A 21283-nucleotide genomic window follows, 5' to 3' on the forward strand; every position below is an offset into this window, starting at 1 on the left:
CTTTAATCTTTGGATGAGGCATTAAACCGTGCTGGTGTCAGCTCTCCGGTGTTCCCGGGATAATATTTAATACAGTTGTACGGCACAGAAACAGGCCCTTTCCACCCCAACCAGCCCAAGCCGAGCAAGACGCCCCATCTAACCTATTCCCTTTGCCAGTGTTTGGCCCACGTCCTTCTAAACCATCCCTATCCATTTATTTGTCCAAAGATCTTTTAAATGTCGTAATTATACCTCTTCCTCTGGCAAACACTATCGATAGTTAAAATGTTGCCTCTTGGGTCTTTAAGTCTTTCCCCTCTCACTAAACTTATGCCCTCTAGTTCTGTTTTGTTTCGATTAGTTTTGATATGCAGTGTGGAAACAAGCCCTTCTGCCCATAGAGTCCATGCCGACCAGCGATCACCCCGTGCGTTACCACTATCCTACGCACTAGGGACAATTTACATTCTTTACCGAAGCCAATTAAACAACAAACCGAAGAATTCTGAAGAAGGGTTTCGACCCGAAACGTTGCCTATTTCCTTCGCTCCATAGATGCTGCCGCACCCGCTGAGTTTCTCTAGCATTTTTGCCTACCTTCGATTTTCCAGCATCTGCAGTTCCTTCTTAAACATGACTTTCAAACTTGTGCGCCTTTGGAGTGTGGGAGGAAACTGGAGCACCCGGAGAAAACCCACATGGTCACAGGGAGAACGTATAGACAGTACCCGTAGTCAGAATCGAACCCGGGTCTCTGGCGCTGAAAAGCAGCAATTCTACTGCTGCACCATCTGATTTCCCCCACCCTGGATTCCCAACCCTGGGGGAAACATTATAACCATCCACTTTGCCCCTCATAACTGTACTTACTCCATAAGGTCACCCCTCAGTATCCGATGCTTCAGAGAAAACAGTCCCAGCCTAACCAGACTCTCCTGTTGCTGCGAGCCCTCTGTTCCAGGTAACATTACTGTGAATCTTTTCTGCACACATTCCAGCTTAATCACATCCTGCCCACATCACGGCCACCAGAGCTGCACACAATGCTCTACGTGCAGCCTAGTCAAGCAATACGATGTTCCAATTCCTAAACTACGGCCAGTCAAGGCAAGCATGCTGTAGATAATAGACAATAGACAATAGGTGCATTTGATCCTTCGAGTCAGCACCACCATTCACTGTGATCATGGCTGATCATCCACAATCAGTACCCCGTTCCTGCCTTCTACCCATATCCCCTGACTCCGCTATCTTTACCACTCTATCTACCTGTGCTGCCACTTTCTGGGAACTATATACTCATCCCCTAAGCCCTCCTTGGCCAGCTGAGTTACTCCAGCACTTTGTATCTTTTAGTGTATTGACCGGCATCTGCAGTTCTTTATTTCTCCATGTTCTTCCTCGGATTCTATCTCAATCTCTCAAGCCTCGCCCTAAACCCACATACTCTGGTTTCAGATATGGAGCACAGCTACCTTGTCTATACCCCAATCATCTTCCTTCCCAGTCCCCCAAGGAAAGCAAACCTTGGCTATCCAGCCTCTTTTCATGATTGAGAGACTACATCTTGCATTATCCTGGGGGTGAATCTCTTCTGCAGCCTCCCCAATTCCCTCTGTAGTGTGGTGACCAGATCTATATACTGTAGACCTACTGTAACCAACGAGAGAACATAGAACAGTATGGCACAGGAGGTCGACACAAAGTGCTGGAGTAACTCAGCAGATCAGGCAGCATCTCTGGAGAAAAAAGATGAGTGATGCTTCTGGTCAGGTACACTTCTTCAACCCGAAACTTCGACCCGAAACATCACCCATCCTTTTCCTCCAGAGATGCTGCCTGACCTGCTGAGTTACTCCTGTAGAAGGATATGGGCCAAGCGCAGGCTGGTAAGACTAGTGTAGGTGGGACATGTTGGTTGGTGTGGACAAGTTGGGCCAAAGGTGCCTGTTTCCACGCTGTATGACGCTATGACTCTCTATGACTCCAGTTCGTCAAGATCACCCTGTTCCTCAATACTCCCCAGACTGTCCCAGTAATTGTGCCATCTGGTTGCCGATGGAGGTACTCTTTGTGGATCTTGCTGTGCACAAATTGGCTGCCGTGTTTCCTTTACATCTACGCTTCCGTACAAAGTCGGTGCTTGGATATTCATAGTGGTAAACGTGATTTTCAAAACAAAGGGGTCCTTCCTATTTTTTGAACTCCTCATCTGTATCAGGAGGCATTTGGTTGATCCCTCCAGAATGCGCCATCTCTTAGTTTGGCCAAACCATATCCCACTATGATTTCTAAACGAAGCAGAGGAGATTAGTTTAACTTGGCATCAAGTCCGGCCCAAACTACAAGTCGAATCAATAATAAAGAAAGCAAACTCAATGCTAGCATTTATTTCAAGAGGGCTTGTATCCAAAAACAGGGATGTTATGTTGAGGCTCTGTAAGGCACTGGTAAGGCTGCAGTTGGAATATTGTGAGCTAGTTTGGGCACCATATCTGAGGAAGGATGTGCTGGCTCTGGAGAGGGTCCAGAGGAGGTTTCCAAGTATGATCCCAGGAATGAGTAGGTTAACCTGTGATGAGTGTTCGTTGGCACTGGGCCTGAACTCCCTGGAGTTTAGAAGAATGACGGGGAGTGGATGTGGAGAGGATGTTTCCACTGGTGGGAGAGTCTACGACTAGAGGACATAGCCTCAGAATTAAAGGACGTTCTTTTAGGAAGGAGATGAAGAGACATTTCTTTAGTCGGAGGGTGGTGAATCTATGGAATTCTTTGCCACAGAAGGCTGTGGAGGCCGCTAGTGGATATTCTTAAGGCAGAGATAGATAAATTATTTGATTAGTATGGGTTTCAGCGGTTATGGGGAGAAGGCAGGAATGGGGTTAGGAGGGAGAGATAGATCAGCCATGATTGAATGGTGGAGTGGGCTTGATGGGCTGAGTGGTCTAATTCTACTCCTATCCCTTATAGTAACATGGAAACATAGATGGGCCAAATGGCCTGTTCCCAAGCTGTACTGTTCTACATTCTTTAGAATACAGAACAGTACAGGTTCTAATAAAGAAGGTGTATGGTGTGCTTGCCTTCATTGGTCAGAGCATTGAGAATAAGAGGCAGGATGCTATGTTGCAGATTTATAAATGTTTGGTACAGCTGCATTTGGAATATTGTTTGCAGTTCTGGTCACCCCAGTACAGGAAGGATACAAGGCTGTGCAGAGGACACAGTAGGGAATTGGCGCCTGGATGAGGGAGTATTGGCTACAAGGTGGGGTGGGGGGGGGGGGGGTTGGACAAATTTGGATTGTTTCTTCAAAGGTTGAGGGGAGACCTGATAAAAGTTTATAAAATGATGAGGGGCATAGATGGGGTGGACAGTCAAAGTGGAAATGTCAAAGACCAGAGGGCATGGCTTCAAGGATGAAGGGGCGAAACGTTTAAAGATGTGCTGTCAGCGGTGGTGATGGAAGCTGATATGATGGTGGTGTTTAACAAACCTTTGGTTAGGCACATAGATATTCACAAAATGCTGGGATATGGATCACATGCTGGCAATGGAGTTTAGTTTCATTTAACCATATAACAATTTAACAATTACAGCACGGAAACAGGCCATCTCGACCCCTCTAGTCCGTGCCGAAGCATAATTTAGCATTATGTTCAGCATGGGCATTGTGGGCTGAAGTGCTGTGCTGTTTGTTCTATGTTCCATGTTCTAATGAACTAAATTCACTCTAAACAGGCAGCTCAGTTAATTAATAGCAGCCCACTACTTCTGCTCTGTCTGCTCCAGATTTGGCTGTGAAATAGTTGGGTACAGGGCTATTAAAGTTCATGGTCTTTCTCCTTCGGGCGACTTTGTACTTCATCCTGTCTTCCATTTGGATTGTTAACCTGAGATTACCGTAAATTTGCTGTTCCTTCACACACAGCATCTGATTGTCGTCGGCAGTTTATAGCATTCGGTTGCTGTTTATAGGAAACAGTCCCGCTTTGTTTATACTTGAACTTGTTCAAACTGTGGACTGCACGGAGACGAGCCTCCCCTTCCCCCACCCGTTGACTCCTTCCACACTTCACGCTGCCACGGGAAGCAGACAACATTATCAAGGACCATGTTCACCTCTTTAGGTTTCCTCTTCTCTCCTCTCTCTCGAGATCCTCCAGCACAGATGGTGGGGCATTGATGGCACAGCGGTAGAGTTGCTGCCTTACATCTCCAGAGACATGGGTCCAATCCCAACTACGGGTGCTGTCCGTACGTCCTCCCTGTGACATGCGTGGGTTTTCTCCGGGATCTCCACTTTCCTCCCACACTCCAAAGACGTGCAGGTTTGTAGGTTAATTGGCTTGATATAATTGCAAGTTGTAACCTAGTGTGTGTAGGATAGCATTGGTGTGTGGGGATTGCTGGTTGGCGCAGACTCGGTGGGCTGAAGGGCCTGTTTCCGCCCTGGATATCTAAACTAAACTAAGGTACAAAATCTTGAAACCACGTTACACCAGAGACTGGAACGGCTTCTTCCTCACTGTTATCAGACTACTGAACAGTCCTCCCATATGCTAGGGATTTAGTCCTGATCTTCCAGTCTACCTCATTGTAGGCCTTGCGCTTTTTAAATCTGCACTTTCTCTGTAACTGGGACGTTGCAACAGTATATTTTGCTCCCTGGTATTTTTCTCTTTGTACAACCTGTTGTACGTGATAGATACAAAATACTGGAGTAACTCAGCGGGACAGGCAACATCTCTAGAGAGAAGGAATGGGTCGAGACCATTCTGACCTGAAACATCATCCTCACTCTCCAGAGATGCTTCTTGTCTCGCTGAGTTACTCCTGCATTTGGTGTCTATTTGCGGTGTAAACCAGCATCTGAAGTTCCCTCCTGCACTGTTGTGCTTGTGTGTGGCGTGATGGTATGATTTGACAGGATAGCACACAAACAAATCTCGGCACACGTGACCGACACTAGTAAAGGAGTGTGCGGCTGTGGTACAAAGTGTGGAAACAGGAAAAGGAGGGATCTGTGGTTAAGCTGTGTGGCGACTTGTGCAACTTGTTCAATTGTGTACAGTGGCTGGATGCGGGAAGGAGAGATCGGCTTTGGACAGGCTGCTGAGAAATAGCACTGGCTGGGGATGAGTTAAAGCAGGTGCCAGATTGCATATTATCCAGGAGACTGCAGATGCTGGAATCCTGAGCCCCAAAATCACAGTGCTGGAGGAACTCAACAGGTCAGGCAGCATCTGCAAGCTTCAGTGGGAGTAGCTGGAAGGAGGGCCAGAGGAGCGGGACTATTTTATTTTAAAAAAATAAATAAATAAAAAGGCCACACACTTATGGCGGCCACACGATTAATGAGATGAGATGAGGTGAGTTTCAGCTGGAGAAGCTGAAAACTGTTAACATCATGGAGTGACTGGGTGTATAAAGGGGAGGTGGACAGGACGGGTGAATGTGTGGCCGGTGTAGGGGGCAGGGGTTCATATGTTTTTGGACGATCAGTATGTCATCTGGGGCAGAGCTGACCTGTACAACATGGATGGGTTGCACCTGAACTGGACGGGAGCCAGTCTCCAGTCAAGCATGTTACTTGGGATCCTATAAACCAGCTGGGACAGGGTGAATGAATCCAAAGCAGGAGTGTGTCAGATAAGAGGCTGGAAGTGAATAAAAGCGAGTTCCGCCGACAGAATAGGCACGAGCACAGCAGGAAGTGAGGAAGAACTGTCGGATTAACCTGCACTTATTTCAATTAAAAAAAAAAAAAAAGGAAATGAACTGTGTTCAAATTTAAAATGTACGCAAGAAAGAGCTGTGCAAAAAATTCTTCCGACATTCTCGGAGGCTATACATACACTCATTGGCGTCGTATCGTAGTGTTCACAGAAATATCATTGTATCCGCCACCCTTGCCACTCATGTGGCCTCCTGAGGTGATATCCCTTCCCTCGTTTGAGGGACGTTTCCACCATACCTAACACCCCCCCCCCCCCCCCACTCCCACTCCCACTCCCAATGTCCAGCAGCAGAAGGGCACTAGACTGTGGTCCTCCCTCACAGAGCCTTGACGTTGGCTGCCCCAAGCTTCAGCGTTTCCCTCAGCACAGACTCCTGCAGTGTGGAGCTGGCCAGTCAGCAACATTCACCGACGGACATCTCGCTCTGCAGGGACGTGAGAGGCCCTGAAGAGTAAGGAGGATAAACCCAGGGCGTGGATAGGTAGTGGCACCTTATAGCCCTTGCGGAAACCTGGCTATGGGAGGAACGGGACTGGCAACTTAACGTTCCAGCGTGCAGGTGTTACAGGCGAGCTGGAGGTGGGGGTAAAAGAGAAGGGGGGGGGGGGGCGTGGTGTCTTACTGATAGTGGAGAACATCACGGCAAGGATCTGAGATGACCATTACTGGCGGCTTGCTCAGCTAAACTATATGGGTGGAGCTGAGAAATAAAAAGAGGATGATCACCTTGTTGGGAGTGTACTATACGCCCTCAAATAGTCGGCGGGAATTATAAGAACAAGTATGCCAGCAGCTGCAAATCTAATAGGGTTGTCGAGATGGGGGATTTTAACATTCCCAATATAGACTGTGACTGTCGTAGTGACAAGTGCTTCGGCGGAGCGATTTGTCAAAAGTGTTTAGGAAAGTTTCCTTAGCCAACATGTAGAGGGGCCTACACAGGGGAGGGCAGAGCGTCACCCACTCTAAGTAAATTGGGAAGAGCAAGTGACTGAAGTGTCGGTGGGGAGCCTTTTGGGACCAGCAACCATTGTTCTATTAGCTTTAAAATCATGATGGACAACGACAAGGCAGGCCCAGAAGTTTAGGTTCGTAAGTAAGGCCAACTTTGAAGTATTGGGAACTTGCTAAAGTTGATTGCTGTGGTGGCACAGCGGTAGAGTTAAGCCCCTGTCCCACTTAGGAAACCTGAACGGAAACCTCTGGAGACTTTGCGCCCCACCCAAGGCTTCCGTGCGGTTCCCGGAGGTTGCAGGTGGTTGCCGGCGGTTGCAGATAGTGGAAGCAGGTAGGGAGACTGACAAAAACCTCCGGGAACCGCACGGAAACCTTGGGTGGGGCACAAAGTCTCCAGAGGTTTCCGTTCAGGTTTCCTAAGTGGGACAGGGGCATTACTGTCTTACAGTACTAGAGCCCCGTCTTCGATCCTGACTACGGGTGCTGTTTGTACGGAGTTGGTCTTTTCCACGTGGGTTTTCTCCGGGTGCTCCGGTTTCCTCCCACACTCCAATGACGCACAGGTTTGTAGGTTAATTGGCTTTGGTAAAAAAAATGTTCGTTGTCCCTAGTGTGCAGGATAGTGCTAGTGTACGGGGCAATCGCTGGTCGGCACTGATTCGGTGGCCGGTGTGTTTGTTCCCCTGCTGTATCTCTAAAGTCTGAAGTGAAGCAAGTGACTGAAGTGTCAGTGGGGAGCCTTTTGGGCCCACAATTCTATTGGCTTTAAAATCTTTATGGATAAGGACAGGGCCCTTTTTCGATGTGCTTGATCCATCCAGTCGAAGAGGTAGTTCTTTGGTTCACTGAGTGAAAAGAGGGGCTGAAGGAACCCTCAGGGTAAGCATCGAGCATAGAGAATTATTGAATTCTTCAGCAGAAAATCAGCTCTATCCAGCATGTCCACACCAAACATTTTGTCTATCTACACCGATCCCACTTGCCTGCATTAGGCCCCTATCCTTCTGTGCCTTCTGTCTCAACGTCTCAGAATTAAAGGACGCTCTTTTAGGAAGGAGATGAGGAGAAATTTCTTTAGTCAGAGGAATCTGTGGCATTCATTGCCACAGGAGGCTGAGGAGGCCAAGTCAATGGATATTTTTAAGGCAGAGATAGATAGATTCCTGATCAGTACACGTGTAAGAGGTTATGGGGAGAAGACAGGAGATTGGGGTTAGGAGAGATGGATCAGCCATGATTGAATGGTGGAGTGGACTTGATGGGCTGAATGGCTTAATTCTACTATCATTTATGTCCTTATGACTTATGACCTCTTAAAAACAGTGATTGTATCTGATTCCACCACCTCCTCTGCCAGTGCATTTCCAGATATCAACCACTGTCCGTGTAAACGAAACGTTCCCCTCCGATCCCCTTTAAACTCTTTCCTCTCACTTTAAACTTATGCCCTCTTGTTTTTAATACCTCTAACATGGGAGAAAGAGTCTGTCGATCTTCCCTATCTATGTTCCCTATGATTTAGTTTAGTTTGGAGATACAGAGCGGAAACAAGCCCTTCAGCCCACCGAGTCTACGCTGACCAGCAATCCCCGCATACCAACGCTATCCTACGCACACTAGGGACAATTCACAATTATCCCAAGACAATTAGCCTACAAACCTGTGTGTCTTTGGAGTGTGGGAGGAAACCAGAGCTCCCGGACAAAACCCATGCTGGCCACAGGGAGAACATACATAGTCGGGATCGAACCTGGGTCTCTGGCGGGTAAGGCAGCAACTCTACTGCTGCGCCACCGTGCCACTCCCTCTATCTACACCTATATCAGTCCACTCCTCAGCAGCCATCGCTCCAGGGAACATGAGCCCAGCCACTCCAATCTCCCCACAAACTGAAGTCCTCCAATCCAGACTGAAGAAGGTTCCCAACCCGAAATATCATCTGTGCATTCCCTCCGCACATGCTGCCTGACCTGTTGAGTGTTTCAAGCATTTTCTGTCTTCAAATCTAGATTTGTGTGCGTTGAAAGTTAATTAGATTTGGTCACCTGAACCGCGGGCCCCTGAGAAGAAGGCTGATTGCCCTGTTACATGCAATGCTGATTCGTCAACTGTTATTGAGCTTGATAGTTGGTTTTATTCTATTCCAGGGCAATCACCGTACGTCTGCGAGCAATGAGAGCTGCCAGGACCGACTGACGCGTTTGGAGAGCGATCGGGAGTGCCTGGTGCTACAGGTGAGTGAGACAGTCACTGTACCTTCTCTCCGTGACCTGCGTGGGTTTTGTCCGGGTGCTCCGGTTTCCGCCCACTTCTCAAAGATACAGGTTTGTAGATTAATTAGCTTCGGTAAAAATGTAAATTGTCCCTAGTGTGTGCAGGATAGTGCTGGCGTGCGGGGATCGCAGGTCAGCGGGGACTCGGCGGATGTTTTAAATTTGTTAGAGGTACCAGCGTGAACCATCACACTTGGGATGATAATTATGTTTGGTAGTTTACATCCCGAATGCCTTTCAGTGGCTAAAAATATGAATTTGTGCCATCTATTTAAGTGGTGTGTTTGTGATTGATTAGTGTAGATCATGTTTTGTTTAGTTCAGAGATGCAGCGCGGAAACAGGCCCTTCGGACAACGAGTCCATGCTGACCAGCGATTCCCGCACACTAGCACCATCCTACACACGAGGGACAATTTACAATCTTTACCGAAGCCAAATTAACCTACAAACGTGGACATCTTTGGAGTGTGGGAGGAAACGGGAGCACCCAGGGAAAACCCACGTAGTCAAGGGGAGAACATACAAACTCCAGAGAGACAGCACCGCTGTCAAAATCGAACCTGGTCTCAGTTGCTGCAAGGCAGCAATCTATCACTGCGCCACTGTGCTGCCCAAGGCAGGAAAAGGGGGGGGAGGGTGTGAAAATGCCAGGCTGAGCCAGCACAGTGGTAGTGTTGCTGCCTGACAGTGCCAGAGACCCGGGTTCGAACCTGACTACAGTTGGGTTTTCTCTGGAAGCTCCGGTTTCCTCCCATAGTGTGTGTAGGATAGTGTTAGTGTGCAGGGAACGCTGGTCAGTGCGGTCTCGGTGGGCCGAAGGGCCTGTTTCTGCGCCGTATCTCTAAACCAAAACTAAAATGAGTGAAACAATAAACATTGAGAAGTGTTCTCCCACCAGCCTGAAGTACAAAGGTCTTCTTGAATGGCAACAGTCTGCTGAAGATGCTCGCACTATGCTACAGAACATGGAATATAGAACCATACAGCCAGGAAGAGGCCCTTCGGCCCACAATGTCTATGCTGAACATGATGTCCACCTAAACCAATCTCTGGCTGTCCATTCATTCGATGCAGAGCCACATGACTCTTAAACATCACTGTTGTACTTACTCCTGCCACCACCCCGAGCACTGTGTTCCAGACACCCACCGCTCTATGTGTGTACATAATATAAAAACAAACTTGATTCACAAATCTCATTTAATCTCAGCCGCTCTTACGTAAAAGCTGTGCCCTCTGGTCTTTGACTCCAGGATTTAGAAAGTGTGGTGATTTGTTTCCAGGTTAGGATAGTGTGTCACTCACAGAGGAACCTGCAGGAGGTGGTGTTTCTATGCTTCCTGCCCTTGTCCTGGGTGGTAGAGGAACATACAACAAGAGGTAATAGAAAGAAACTGGGTAAATGTTACCTGTCAGACTTCATCCCATCTCCATTTCACTTTTCCAGCATTCCCCACCCTCCACCCCACCCACCATATAACCATATAACCATATAACAATTACAGCACGGAAACAGGCCATCTCGGCCCTACAAGTCCGTGCCGAACAACTTTTTTCCCTTAGTCCCGCCTGCCTGCACTCATACCATAACCCTCCATTCCCTTCTCATCCATATGCCTATCCAATTTATTTTTAAATGATACCAACGAACCTGCCTCCACCACTTGCACTGTAAGCTCATTCCACACCGCTACCACTCTCTCAATAAAGAAGTTCCCCCTCATGTTACCCCTAAACTTCTGTCCCTTAATTCTGAAGTCATGTCCTCTTGTTTGAATCTTCCCTATTCTCAAAGGGAAAAGCTGGTCCACATCAACTCTGTCTATCTCTCATCATTTTAAAGACCTCTATCAAGTCCCCCCTTAACCTTCTGCGCTCCAGAGAATAAAGACCTAACTTATTCAACCTTTCTCTGTAACTTAGTTGTTGAAACCCAGGCAACACTCTAGTAAATCTCCTCTGTACTCTCTCTATTTTGTTGACATCCTTCCTATAATTGGGCGACCAAAATTGTACACCATACTCCAGATTTGGTCTCACCAATGCCTTGTACAATTTTAACAGTACATCCCAGCTTCTATACTCAATGCTCTGATTTATAAAGGCTAGCATACCAAAAGCTTTCTTTACCACCCTATCTATATGAGATTCCACCTTCAAGGAACTATGCACGGTTATTCCCAGATCCCTCTGTTCAACTATATTCTTCAATTCCCTACAATTTACCATGTATGTCCTATTTTGATTTGTCCTGCCAAAGTGTAGCATCTCACATTTATCAGCATTAAACTCCATCTGCCATCTTTCAGCCCATTCTTCCAAATGGCCTAAATCACTCTGTAGACTTTGGAAATCCTCTTCATTATCCACAACACCCCCTATCTTGGTATCATCTGCATACTTACTAATCCAATTTACCACACCTTCATCCAGATCATTGATGTACATGACAAACAACAAAGGACCCTACACCGATCCCTGAGGCACCCCACTAGTCACCTGCCTCCAACCCGACAAACAGCCATCCACCATTACCCTCTGGCTTCTCCCATTCAGCCACTGCTGAATCCATCTTGCTACTCCTGCATTTATACCCAACAAAATTTATACCCACCCCCACCCCCTCTCCCGCACCATCCGTCTGAAGGGCCCCGACCCGAAACGTCATCTGTCCATTCCCTCCACAGCCGCTGCCTGACCTGTTGAGTTCCACCAGCACTTTGTCTTTTGATAACTGCGCAGCACGTTGAGGAAAGGGCAGGAGGGTGGGATTCTTTGGACAGCAGAGCAGCAGAAGCACAATGGGCCAAATGGCCTCACTCTGCAATTGTATTGGAATCGAAACAAAAATCACAGCACAAAAAAGGCCATTTGGCCCATCCTGCCTGTGCCAGATGCTGTACGATCGTGCAGTAATGAATCCCTCCAGCCAGTAGGGGTACCAGAGCGTCTAGTCGACAGCAGAATTTGCACTGTTCTGTGGAGATTCATTGAAAATAGAATTGGTGGTTTGAAATGCAACTGGAATGATTTCTGTGTATCCAAGACTGGGTTTCTCTGTTAGACTTTGACTCCCCCGCTTATCCTAAACGCCACCTGACCTTTGACATTTCTGCAAGGGACCAATCTTTGCTCCCTGGAAGTGCAATGTGGTTAGTGTGGTGACCTTTAGCACTGTTGTACACTACAGTGCTGGGACAGAGCCAGCAGGTTCGACTTGCTATTTGTCGTGTTCCCTCGCATTCCAGGCTCCAGTTCGGGCTTGCTCAGCCAGGCCAGGCCCTTATCAACGCCGGCCTCAGCACTGCACTGCCCCTTCCCGCATTCCGAGAGGGAATTACAGCAAGTCACCGTAATCCTCACGCACTCACTCACTCACACACACACACGCCCGATGCAAATGTACATACCAAAACAACCCTACTTCCTCATTTACAGGCACTGACTGTAGAAGTTTACTGGCAAAACCTGTCACTGCCTCAAAAGTTACAGAGGGGAGAGGCACGATGATATGGCTGCCTTTGCTGTTCTGCTGTGTATTTTTCCCCATCGAGCCGAGGATGAATTGAGCCCAGCCTTCTTGTTAAACTGACACTTCTCTGCCGCCAGGTGAGTGTGCTCACGGACCAGGTGGAAGCCCAGGGGGAGAAGATCAGGGACCTGGAGACGTGTCTGGAAGACCACCAACTGAAGCTCAACTCAACCGAGGAGATGCTGCAGCAGGTAAGATGCGGTGAAACCCGGCCAAGACCGAGAGACTCATTCACAGAGATGTCACTCACTGCCTGTCACTGCATCTATTGTATGTTTAGTTTAGAATTACAGCTCGGAAACTGGATCTTCGGCCTATCGAGTCCGGCCCAACCAGTGATCCCCGCACACTAGCACTACCCTACACACACTAAGGACAATTTACATGTATACCAAGCCAATTAGCCTACAAACCTGTACGTCTTCGGAGTGTGGGAGGAAACCCACGCAGGTCACGGGGAGAATTTATAAACTCCGAGCAGACAGCACCTGTAGTCAGGATCGAACCTGGGTCTCTGGCGCTGTAAGGCAGCAACTCTCCCGCTGCGCCACCGTGCCCCTGTCGTAGTTATAGAGTCATTCACCACAGACACCGGCCCTTTGGCCCAACTTGTCTATGCTGACCAAGGTGTCCCATCTAAGCTGGTCCCATCTGACGTATCCCCCTAAATCTTTCCTATCCGTGTTCCAGTCTAAGTGTCTTTTAAATGTGTTATTGTACCTGCCTCAACTACTTCCTCAGGCAGACAACATGTGTAGGAAGGGGGCTGCAGATGCTGGTTTATACTGGATAGACACAAAATGCTGGAGTAACTCAGCGGGTCAAGCAGCATCTCTAGAGAAATGGAATTGGTGACGTTTCGGGTTGGGACCCATCTTCAGACTGAAGAAGGGTTCTGATCTGAAACGTCACCTATTCCTTTCCTCTAGAGATGCTGCTCGACCCGCTGAGTTACTCCAGCATTTTGTGCATTCTTCCACTGGCATCTTGCTCTATGTATCCCTCACCCTGTGCGTGGAAAAAGTTGCCCGTGACGTCCCAGTTAAAGCTCTCACCTTAGAGTTGAGCACGGAAACAGGCCTTTCAGCCCATCGAATCTGTTGCCACTGTCAACCACCCATTTATATAATCGTACGTTAACCTTATTTTATTCTTCCCACTTCCCCCAACAACTGCCCCCAGATTCTACCCACTAGAGCAAATATACAGCAGCAAAATTATCACACCAACCCGCACGTCTTTGGGCTGCGGGAGTAAACTGGAGGACCTATGGAACAAGCGAACTCCACACAGACGGCATCAAAGGTCAAAATCGAGCCCAGGCATGAGGCAGCTGCTCCACCCGCTGCGCCACTCCGCTACCCTGCTGACTCGCTGTTCCTTCCACTGCTAATTCCAAATTTTCTCACAGCGCTAGGAGGTTATATAGACAAGATCTGTCATGTCCTTTCAAGCAGTGATAGGCATTGATCTATTGAGATGTTTACAAGACGATTCAGGGAGGTGATGAGTAGGCACAGGGAAACTATCTCCTGCAGGCGGTGAGCTCCGGGCCATTGTTCTCTGAGTAAAGAAACTCTTTCCACCCATCAATCTGGAACTTTTAATCTTTAGACATCCAGCGTGGAAACGGGCCCTTCAGCCCACTGAGTCCATGCCAACCAGCGGTCACCTGTGCGCCAAGCACTATCCCACACACTAAGGACAATTTATACCGAAGCAAATTAACCTGTGTCTTTGGACTCCGGAGCACCCGGAGAAAACCCACGCGGTTACGGGTAGAATGTACAATCTCCGTAACAAACTGCACCCGTAGTCAGGATCGAACCCGGGTCTCTGGCGCTGCAAGCCAGCAACTCCAACACTGTGCCACCCCCTTTTTAGCTCCAGTTTTAAACTCTACATCAAAACAAATAAATGGAATGTTTAACCATGATCCAACTGAATGGAAGACTAGCTCAAAGGGCTAAATGGCCTCTCCCTCTATCGATGTTCCTACACAAAAGGATTACAATTAGCAATAGGAATTTCAGTGATGAACGAGGGCGAGGGATTTCAAAAGCGCCTCCCCAGCTTTCTGATTTAATTGGACCCAACTTTGGGCCGTGGTGCGTTTCAATGCAGTGCACGACCATAATCTTTGCCTTCGGGCGTAGATAAAGAGAATGGTCACAGTACTTTTCCCAGGGAATGGGAGTATAAAACTAGAGGGCTATGGGTTTACGGTGAGCAGGGAAAGACTTAAAGGGAACCTGAGGGGCAGGTTTTTCACATGGGGAACGGCACGGTGGCGCAGCGATAGAGTTGCTGCCTTACAACGCCAGAGACCCGAGTACAGGTGCTGAATAAGTCGGTTCCAAGTTTTAGTGCTTGTTCTACATGAGCCTCCCTGGGTGGCCACTCCCTCCCTTTCCATGTTTCTTAGAAACTGACGCACGTCTCCTTTTGTTGAAAGTGGCTGAAATGATGAGGCGGGAGGTTCTGCTAATTTGAAAGTGCTGTCGTGTGCACACCAATGTGGTTGAATGATAACATTAATTCCAGTTGAATCAAGATGCTCAAGAGCCAAGAGAGTTTATTTGTCGTGTGTACAAAACAACAGAACAATGATAATTCTTGCATGCAGAAACATAACGGGCCTGTAAACACCATGCAGGCCCACCATCGATATTCAGGCAAGCTTAGTTCCAGAGCCTTTCTGGATTATCCGTTTTACCGGAGAAATAGCGGTCTCGGCCTCCGAGAGACGTCGAGCGGTACCGGAACGGTCCGCCGAGGCCGCCCAGGGGTCGCGATGCCGGCGTTGTGAAGTCAGCCTTGCAAGTCGGCTACGAGAACAGATCTGCCGGAGCTCCGGCCGCAGGGAGGCAAATTTGACCCGGAGCTCCTGATGAGGTCGAGATCGGTCGCCTCACCTGGCCTAAGTGCCACGTGTTCGGGGGACGGCCAGGGGGATTTGATGTGACCCTCGTAGTTAAAGGAGGTGCCGAGTCACCAAGTGCCGGAAAATTGGTGGCATTAGTTTCCGTAGGAAGTTTGAAGTGTAAATGCAGTTAGTTGATGGGGCGATGTTGGGGGCTGATTTGTGTTATGGACTGGGCTACATCCACAACTACTTGTGCTCTGGGGCAAATCCGTAGCCGAACCGAGCGGAGATGCACCTCGGCAGAACGCTTTCTAAAGCGCATCTGTAGAAGTTGTTAAGAGTGGTGGGAGGCGTTGGTAACCTCCCTGGAATCCATGGGGATTACAACCACTCCCAGTTATTTTCTGAGGAATTCACTGTGGATAAGCATTATAGATGTGTTGTCAGTGACCAATATACCCACCAGGGGCTTTCCAAGGGTTAGGGCATGTTGCTTCATGTGTTGCCTTCACCCAACAAGGAGAGGGTGGCTGAGTTCAGGAGCATTCGATGGGTGTGAGATACATTGCATTACAGTAAATGCAAATCTGCCAATGCAAATAGCTGCCAAATAGCTGCGGGGATTGGTTTTAATTTGCTTGCCGGACTTGTTTTCATCTGCCTGAGGGGATGGAGGGAACAGATACCACAGGCAGGCAGCATCTGTGGAGGGGATGGGTCGGGTGCAGAGTGAGAAGAATTTGCAAGGTGGAGCAGTGGAATGGGACAAAATGGAGGCTTCTTGCAAAGGGGTGTGAAGGGCTGTAGGGTTGCCTCCTGGATTGTGCCCGGACTTTGTATAGAGGGTGCCCACAGCGGCAGCAAGCAGCAAGTGTCCTTGTACAACTTTCCAGGCAGCTGTGTGCAGGCTCTTGTTACAGGATTTCTCTGCTGGTTTGGAACGTAGAACAGGTCAGCACAGGAACAGGTCCATCGGCCAACAATGTGCAGAACATGATGCCTGGTAAAATTCATCTCCTCCGCCTGCATGTGATCCGTACTCCCAGCATATCCACGTACCTATCTAAAAGCCTCTTAATCACCACTGTTGTATCTGCGTCCACCACCACCACGTTCCACGCATCCACCACTCTCTGCGTTTATATAAAAACAAACTTTTGCTGCACATCTCCTTTAAACTTTGTCCCTCGCTGCGGGAATGTGAAACTTGCTGAGAGGTAAAAATAAAGTGCTGGAAGAACTCTGCAGGTCAGACAGCCCAAAACGTCATCTATCCATTTACCTCCACAGATGCTGCCTGACCCATTGCGTTCCGCCTTATTTTGTGTCCTACTCGGGATTTCAGCATCTGCAGTTTCTTGTGTCTCCAAACCTTTTGAATCCACACCATGATTCATGGTGACATATTGGTCCCTGACCATGCAACTTATCCATGTGTAGGAAGGAACTGCAGATGCTGGTTTAAACCGAAGATAGGCACAAAATGCTGGAGTAACTCAGCTGGACGGGCAGCACCCCTGGAGAGAAGGAGTGGGTGGCGTTTCGGGTCGAGACCATCCAGAGATGCTGCCTGTCCCGCCGAGTTACTCCAGCATTTTGCATCTATAATGACTATCAACAATGAATTCCTGAGAAAATCATTTGGAGTGGGATTCATGGAATACGGGGCAGTTACCAACACGTCCCATGACTGTCTGCACGGAGCGAGCCGGACTACTTTGTGGGAATTGAGGATTATCCTGACAGTTGACAGAGTTGATGGATACCAGGTTGGGGAATAACGATGGTGAACATGACGCATGGGGTGAGGGGAGTCCAGAACCAGGGGTCACAGTTTAAGAATGAGGGGCAGGCAATTTAGGACTGAGATGCGGAAACACTTTTTCAGCCAAAGAGTTGTGAATCTGTGGAATTCTCTGCCACAGAAAGCAGTGGAGGCCAATTCACTGGATGTTTTCAAGAGAGAGTTAAATTTAGCTCTTGGGGCTAACGGAATCAAAGGATATGGGGGAAAAAAGCAGGAACAGGGTACTGATTCTGGATGATCAGTCATGATCATATTGAATGGCGGTGCTGGATCGAATGGCCTACTCCTGCGCCTACTTTCTATATTTCTATGCATGTGTTTCTTCACAACTTTGGGCTCTTTGCTAGCTCTCTTTCACTAAATGAACGGTGGAGCTGATAGACCTGCTGCCTTACCGCCCCAGTGATCTAGGTTCAATCATGATCTCGGGTAATGTCTGTGTGGAGTTTACACGTTTTCCTTATGACAGTGTGGGTCTCCGAGTATTCCCGTTTCCTCCCACATCCTAAAGACATGCAGATTGGTAGGTAAACTGGCTATTATAAATTGTTCCTAGTGTCCAGGTGAGTGGTGGACTCTGAAGTGAGTTGATGGGAATGTGGGGAAAATAACATGGGATTTATGTAAAAGGATGCTTGATGGTTGGCATCGACTCAGTGGGCCGAAGGGCCTGCCTCCATGCTAACTCTGCCCCTCATAATCAGTCACTCCTGCAATAAACTTGACAGTCGATTGGATGCACATGGTTCCTTAAACAGCAGATAGACACAAAAAGCTGGAGTAACCCAGCGGGACAGGCAGCATTGCTGGAGGGAAGTAATGGGTGATGCTTCGGGTCGAGGCCCTTCTTCAGAGTGACAGTCACGGGAAAGGGAAATGAGATATATAGACGATGATGTAGGGAGATATAGAACTGTGAAAGATATGCAAAAAAACTAACGATGATAAAGGAAACAGGCCATTGTTAGCTGTTTGTTGAGCAAAAATGAGAAGCTGGTGTGACTTGGGTGGGGGAGGGATGGGAAGAGAGAGAGGGAATGCCGGGGTTACTTGAAGTTGGAGAAATCTATATTCCTTAAACAACAGTGTGAGAACTGAGAAAGAGCCAGTTATTTTTAGCAATGTTTATTAAAGGCTAATTGTTGGGCAGAATGCCAGAGAGCAGAGAAGGCCAACAGGCTGCATCTCCTCCAGTGCTGCATGCACTGGGAGGTGCTCTCCTGACAGTGCCTACAAGCAGTGTGGCCTTCTCTTAGGACCTCCATGGGGCCGTACTCCCTCAACCAGCCCTCTCTCCCCCATGGTGTGATACTCCCTCTGCCACGGCCCTCCTGGTGGCCCCTTTCCCACAGCGCGACCTCTCTCGGTATTGCCGCTCCCTTGGAGCTACGCCCTATGGATGAAGTGGGAGGGAATGAGGAGGCTGCCTTGCAGAGATATTCTCCATACACAAGCCTGGAATTGTCACCAATACACAGGTTTCTGAACTAATGGGTCAAAATTCAGTAATTGGATTGATTCGGTAAGAAGGATACGAGCCAGACATTGGCAATTGGGATTAGTTCAGATGGGGCATCTTGGTCAGCATGGACGAGTTGGGCCGAACACCCTGTTTCCCTGTAGTATAATGCTATGACTTTAGACTCATAGAGTTACAGCATGAAAACACGCCCTTCGGCCCAATTTACCCACACCGGCCAACATGTCCCATCTGCACTAGTCCCACCCACCTGTCTAAATGTTTCTTAAACATTGTGATAGTACCTGCCTCAACTACCTCCTCCGGCAACTACCACCCTTACACCTACCACCCTTATGCCCCTGTCCACCTTAGGAAACCTGAACGGAAACCTCTGGAGACTTTGCGCCCCACCCAAGTTTTCCGTGCGGTTCCCGGAGGTTGCAGGTGGTTGCCGGAGGTTGCAGGTAGTGGAAGCAGGTAGGGAGAATTACAAAAACCTCCGGGAACCGCACGGAAACCTTGGGTGGGGCGCAAAGTCTCCAGAGGTTTCCGTTCAGGTTTCCTAAGTGGGACGGGGCATTAGGATGAAAATATTACCCCTTGGGTTCCTATTCAATCTATCTCTCCTCACTTTAAACCTATGTCATCTGCTTCTCGAATCCCCTACTCTGGGCGAGAGACTCTGTGCGTCTACCCGACCCATTTCTCTCATGGAAACTTTATGATGCGATCCCTTTACAATTGAGGGAGCAGATACCTTAACCATAGAACAACAAGTTCACCCTGTGATAGGGTTAAATGGGAGAGATATCACCAGCTGGAATTCTGAGAAGTTTTTTTTTTCAGGTCAGAGTTGAACTATTTCTCACGACCTGCAAGAGGAAGGGGATTAATAAAAAACGTATTTAGTAAAAACGAGATGGGAAGGAAAATTGCTGAAATTAAAATAGTCCAGAAATGATTGCAATAGGGGCAAAACAGAAAGGTATAAGTTCTTGAGTTATTTTGTTTAACCCTTTCAGTAGGTGGCACAGAACAACGGTAGAGTTGCGGCCTTATTGCGCCAGAGAGCCTGACTACGGGTCGACAGATGGCACAATGGGCTAAGTGTTCGGCTGGCAACCGGAAGGTAGCCGGTTCGAATCCCGCTTGGAGTGCATACTGTCGTGGTGTCCTTGGGCAAGACACTTCACCCACCTTTGCCTGTGTGTGAATGTGTGTGAATGTGTGTGAGTGATTGGTGGTGGTCGAAGGGGCCGTAGGCGCAGAATGGCAGCCACGCTTCCGTCAGTCTGCCCCAGGGCAGCTGTGGCTACAGAAGTAGCTTACCACCACCGAGTGTGACTGAGGAGTGAATGAATAATGCGATGTAAAGTGCCTTGAGTATTAGAAAGGCGCTATATAAATCCCATCCATTATTATTATTATTATTACGGGTGCTGTCTGTACGGGATCTGTACGGGGTTCTCCATTTAGCAGTGTGGGTGCTCCGGTTTCCACCTACATTCCAAAGACGTGCAGGTTTGGAGGTTAATTGTCTTTGATGAAATTGTATGTTACCCCTAGTGTGCGGGATAGTGCGAGTGTACGGGGTGATTGCTGGTCGGCGCGGACTAGGTTTCCATGCTGCGAAGCTCTCTCCGGGATCCGTGGACTGGTAATGGGGGAAGAGTTTCTGGTCTGTAAATGTTCCTTCCTGCTGTTTCTAGGAGCTGCTCAGCAGGACATCTCTGGAGACCCAGAAACTGGATCTGATGGAGGAAGTAACAAGCCTGAAAATCAAGCTGGCTGAAATAGAGGATCAGTGGGAGAATGAGGATCTGCACAGGAGTGAGGTCAGCAACATCTTCTCTCACTCTCTCTGTTATCGCCACGACCAGCCTGGGTCAACCTTTACACCCCCCCTCCCCCCCGTCAACTTTGAGCTCATCTTGAACTCCACTCATCCTAAACTCTCCTCCTCCCCAATTAATTTACACCACCTCCTTGGCCGCATGTTGTGGTTCTGCGATCTGGATCTATCCCTCCCCGCTTGTGTCCTTTCCCCTTCCTCTCTTCCCTCTCCCCAACCCTCTCCGTCTCCTGGTGGATTTCATGAGCGAGCTTTCTGAGCAGGTACTTAGGTAGTCTGGCGACACAAGGAACTGCAGATGCTGGTATACAAAGAAATGCACAAAGTGCTGGAGTAACTCGTTGGGTCAGGCAGCATCCCTGGAGAACATGGATAGGTGATATTTTGGCTTGGTACTCTTCTTCAGACACATAACCTTCTTTATGCCTCGAGAGTCATACAGCATGGAAACGGACCCTACAGCCCAACTCGCCCAATCACCTTTTCTAAGATGAGGACTCTTTTCCTGTAGGACTATCTGGAGGAACTCGACGGGTCACCTGTGGAGGGAGTGGATGAACGATGTTTTTGGTCGGGAGCCTTCTTCAAACTGATGCAGTAGGGGGGGGAGAGATCTGGAAAAGTGGGGGTGTAGCAAAGAGCTAGCAAGTGATGGGTGGATCCAGGTGAGGGGGGTAATGGGAAGATAATGGAGATAGTGACAGAGACTGGATTGTGTTCCGTTTTGGGCACCATGTTATAGGAAAGATGTTGTCAAGCTGGAAAAGGGTGCAGAGAAGATTTACGAGGATGTTGCCAAGACTCGAGGG

At 48.5% G+C, this 21283-nt stretch overlaps 1 protein-coding gene across 6 annotated transcripts in view; it reads left to right on the forward strand.

The window, feature by feature from the left end:
• ppfibp2 (PPFIA binding protein 2) overlaps positions 1-21283 on the forward strand; it is a 105664-nt gene that overhangs the window by 44537 nt on the left and 39844 nt on the right. For all 6 annotated transcript variants that reach the window (XM_033038813.1, XM_033038815.1, XM_033038811.1 and 3 more), the window contains 3 exons: positions 8828-8914; positions 12565-12678; positions 20332-20457. In XM_033038813.1, the coding sequence (XP_032894704.1) occupies positions 8828-8914; positions 12565-12678; positions 20332-20457 (327 nt within the window). The remainder of the gene's footprint in view (positions 1-8827; positions 8915-12564; positions 12679-20331; positions 20458-21283) is intronic.

Source organism: Amblyraja radiata, chromosome 20 (assembly GCF_010909765.2).
Source record: "Amblyraja radiata isolate CabotCenter1 chromosome 20, sAmbRad1.1.pri, whole genome shotgun sequence".
In the NCBI taxonomy this organism is placed as follows: domain Eukaryota; kingdom Metazoa; phylum Chordata; class Chondrichthyes; order Rajiformes; family Rajidae; genus Amblyraja; species Amblyraja radiata.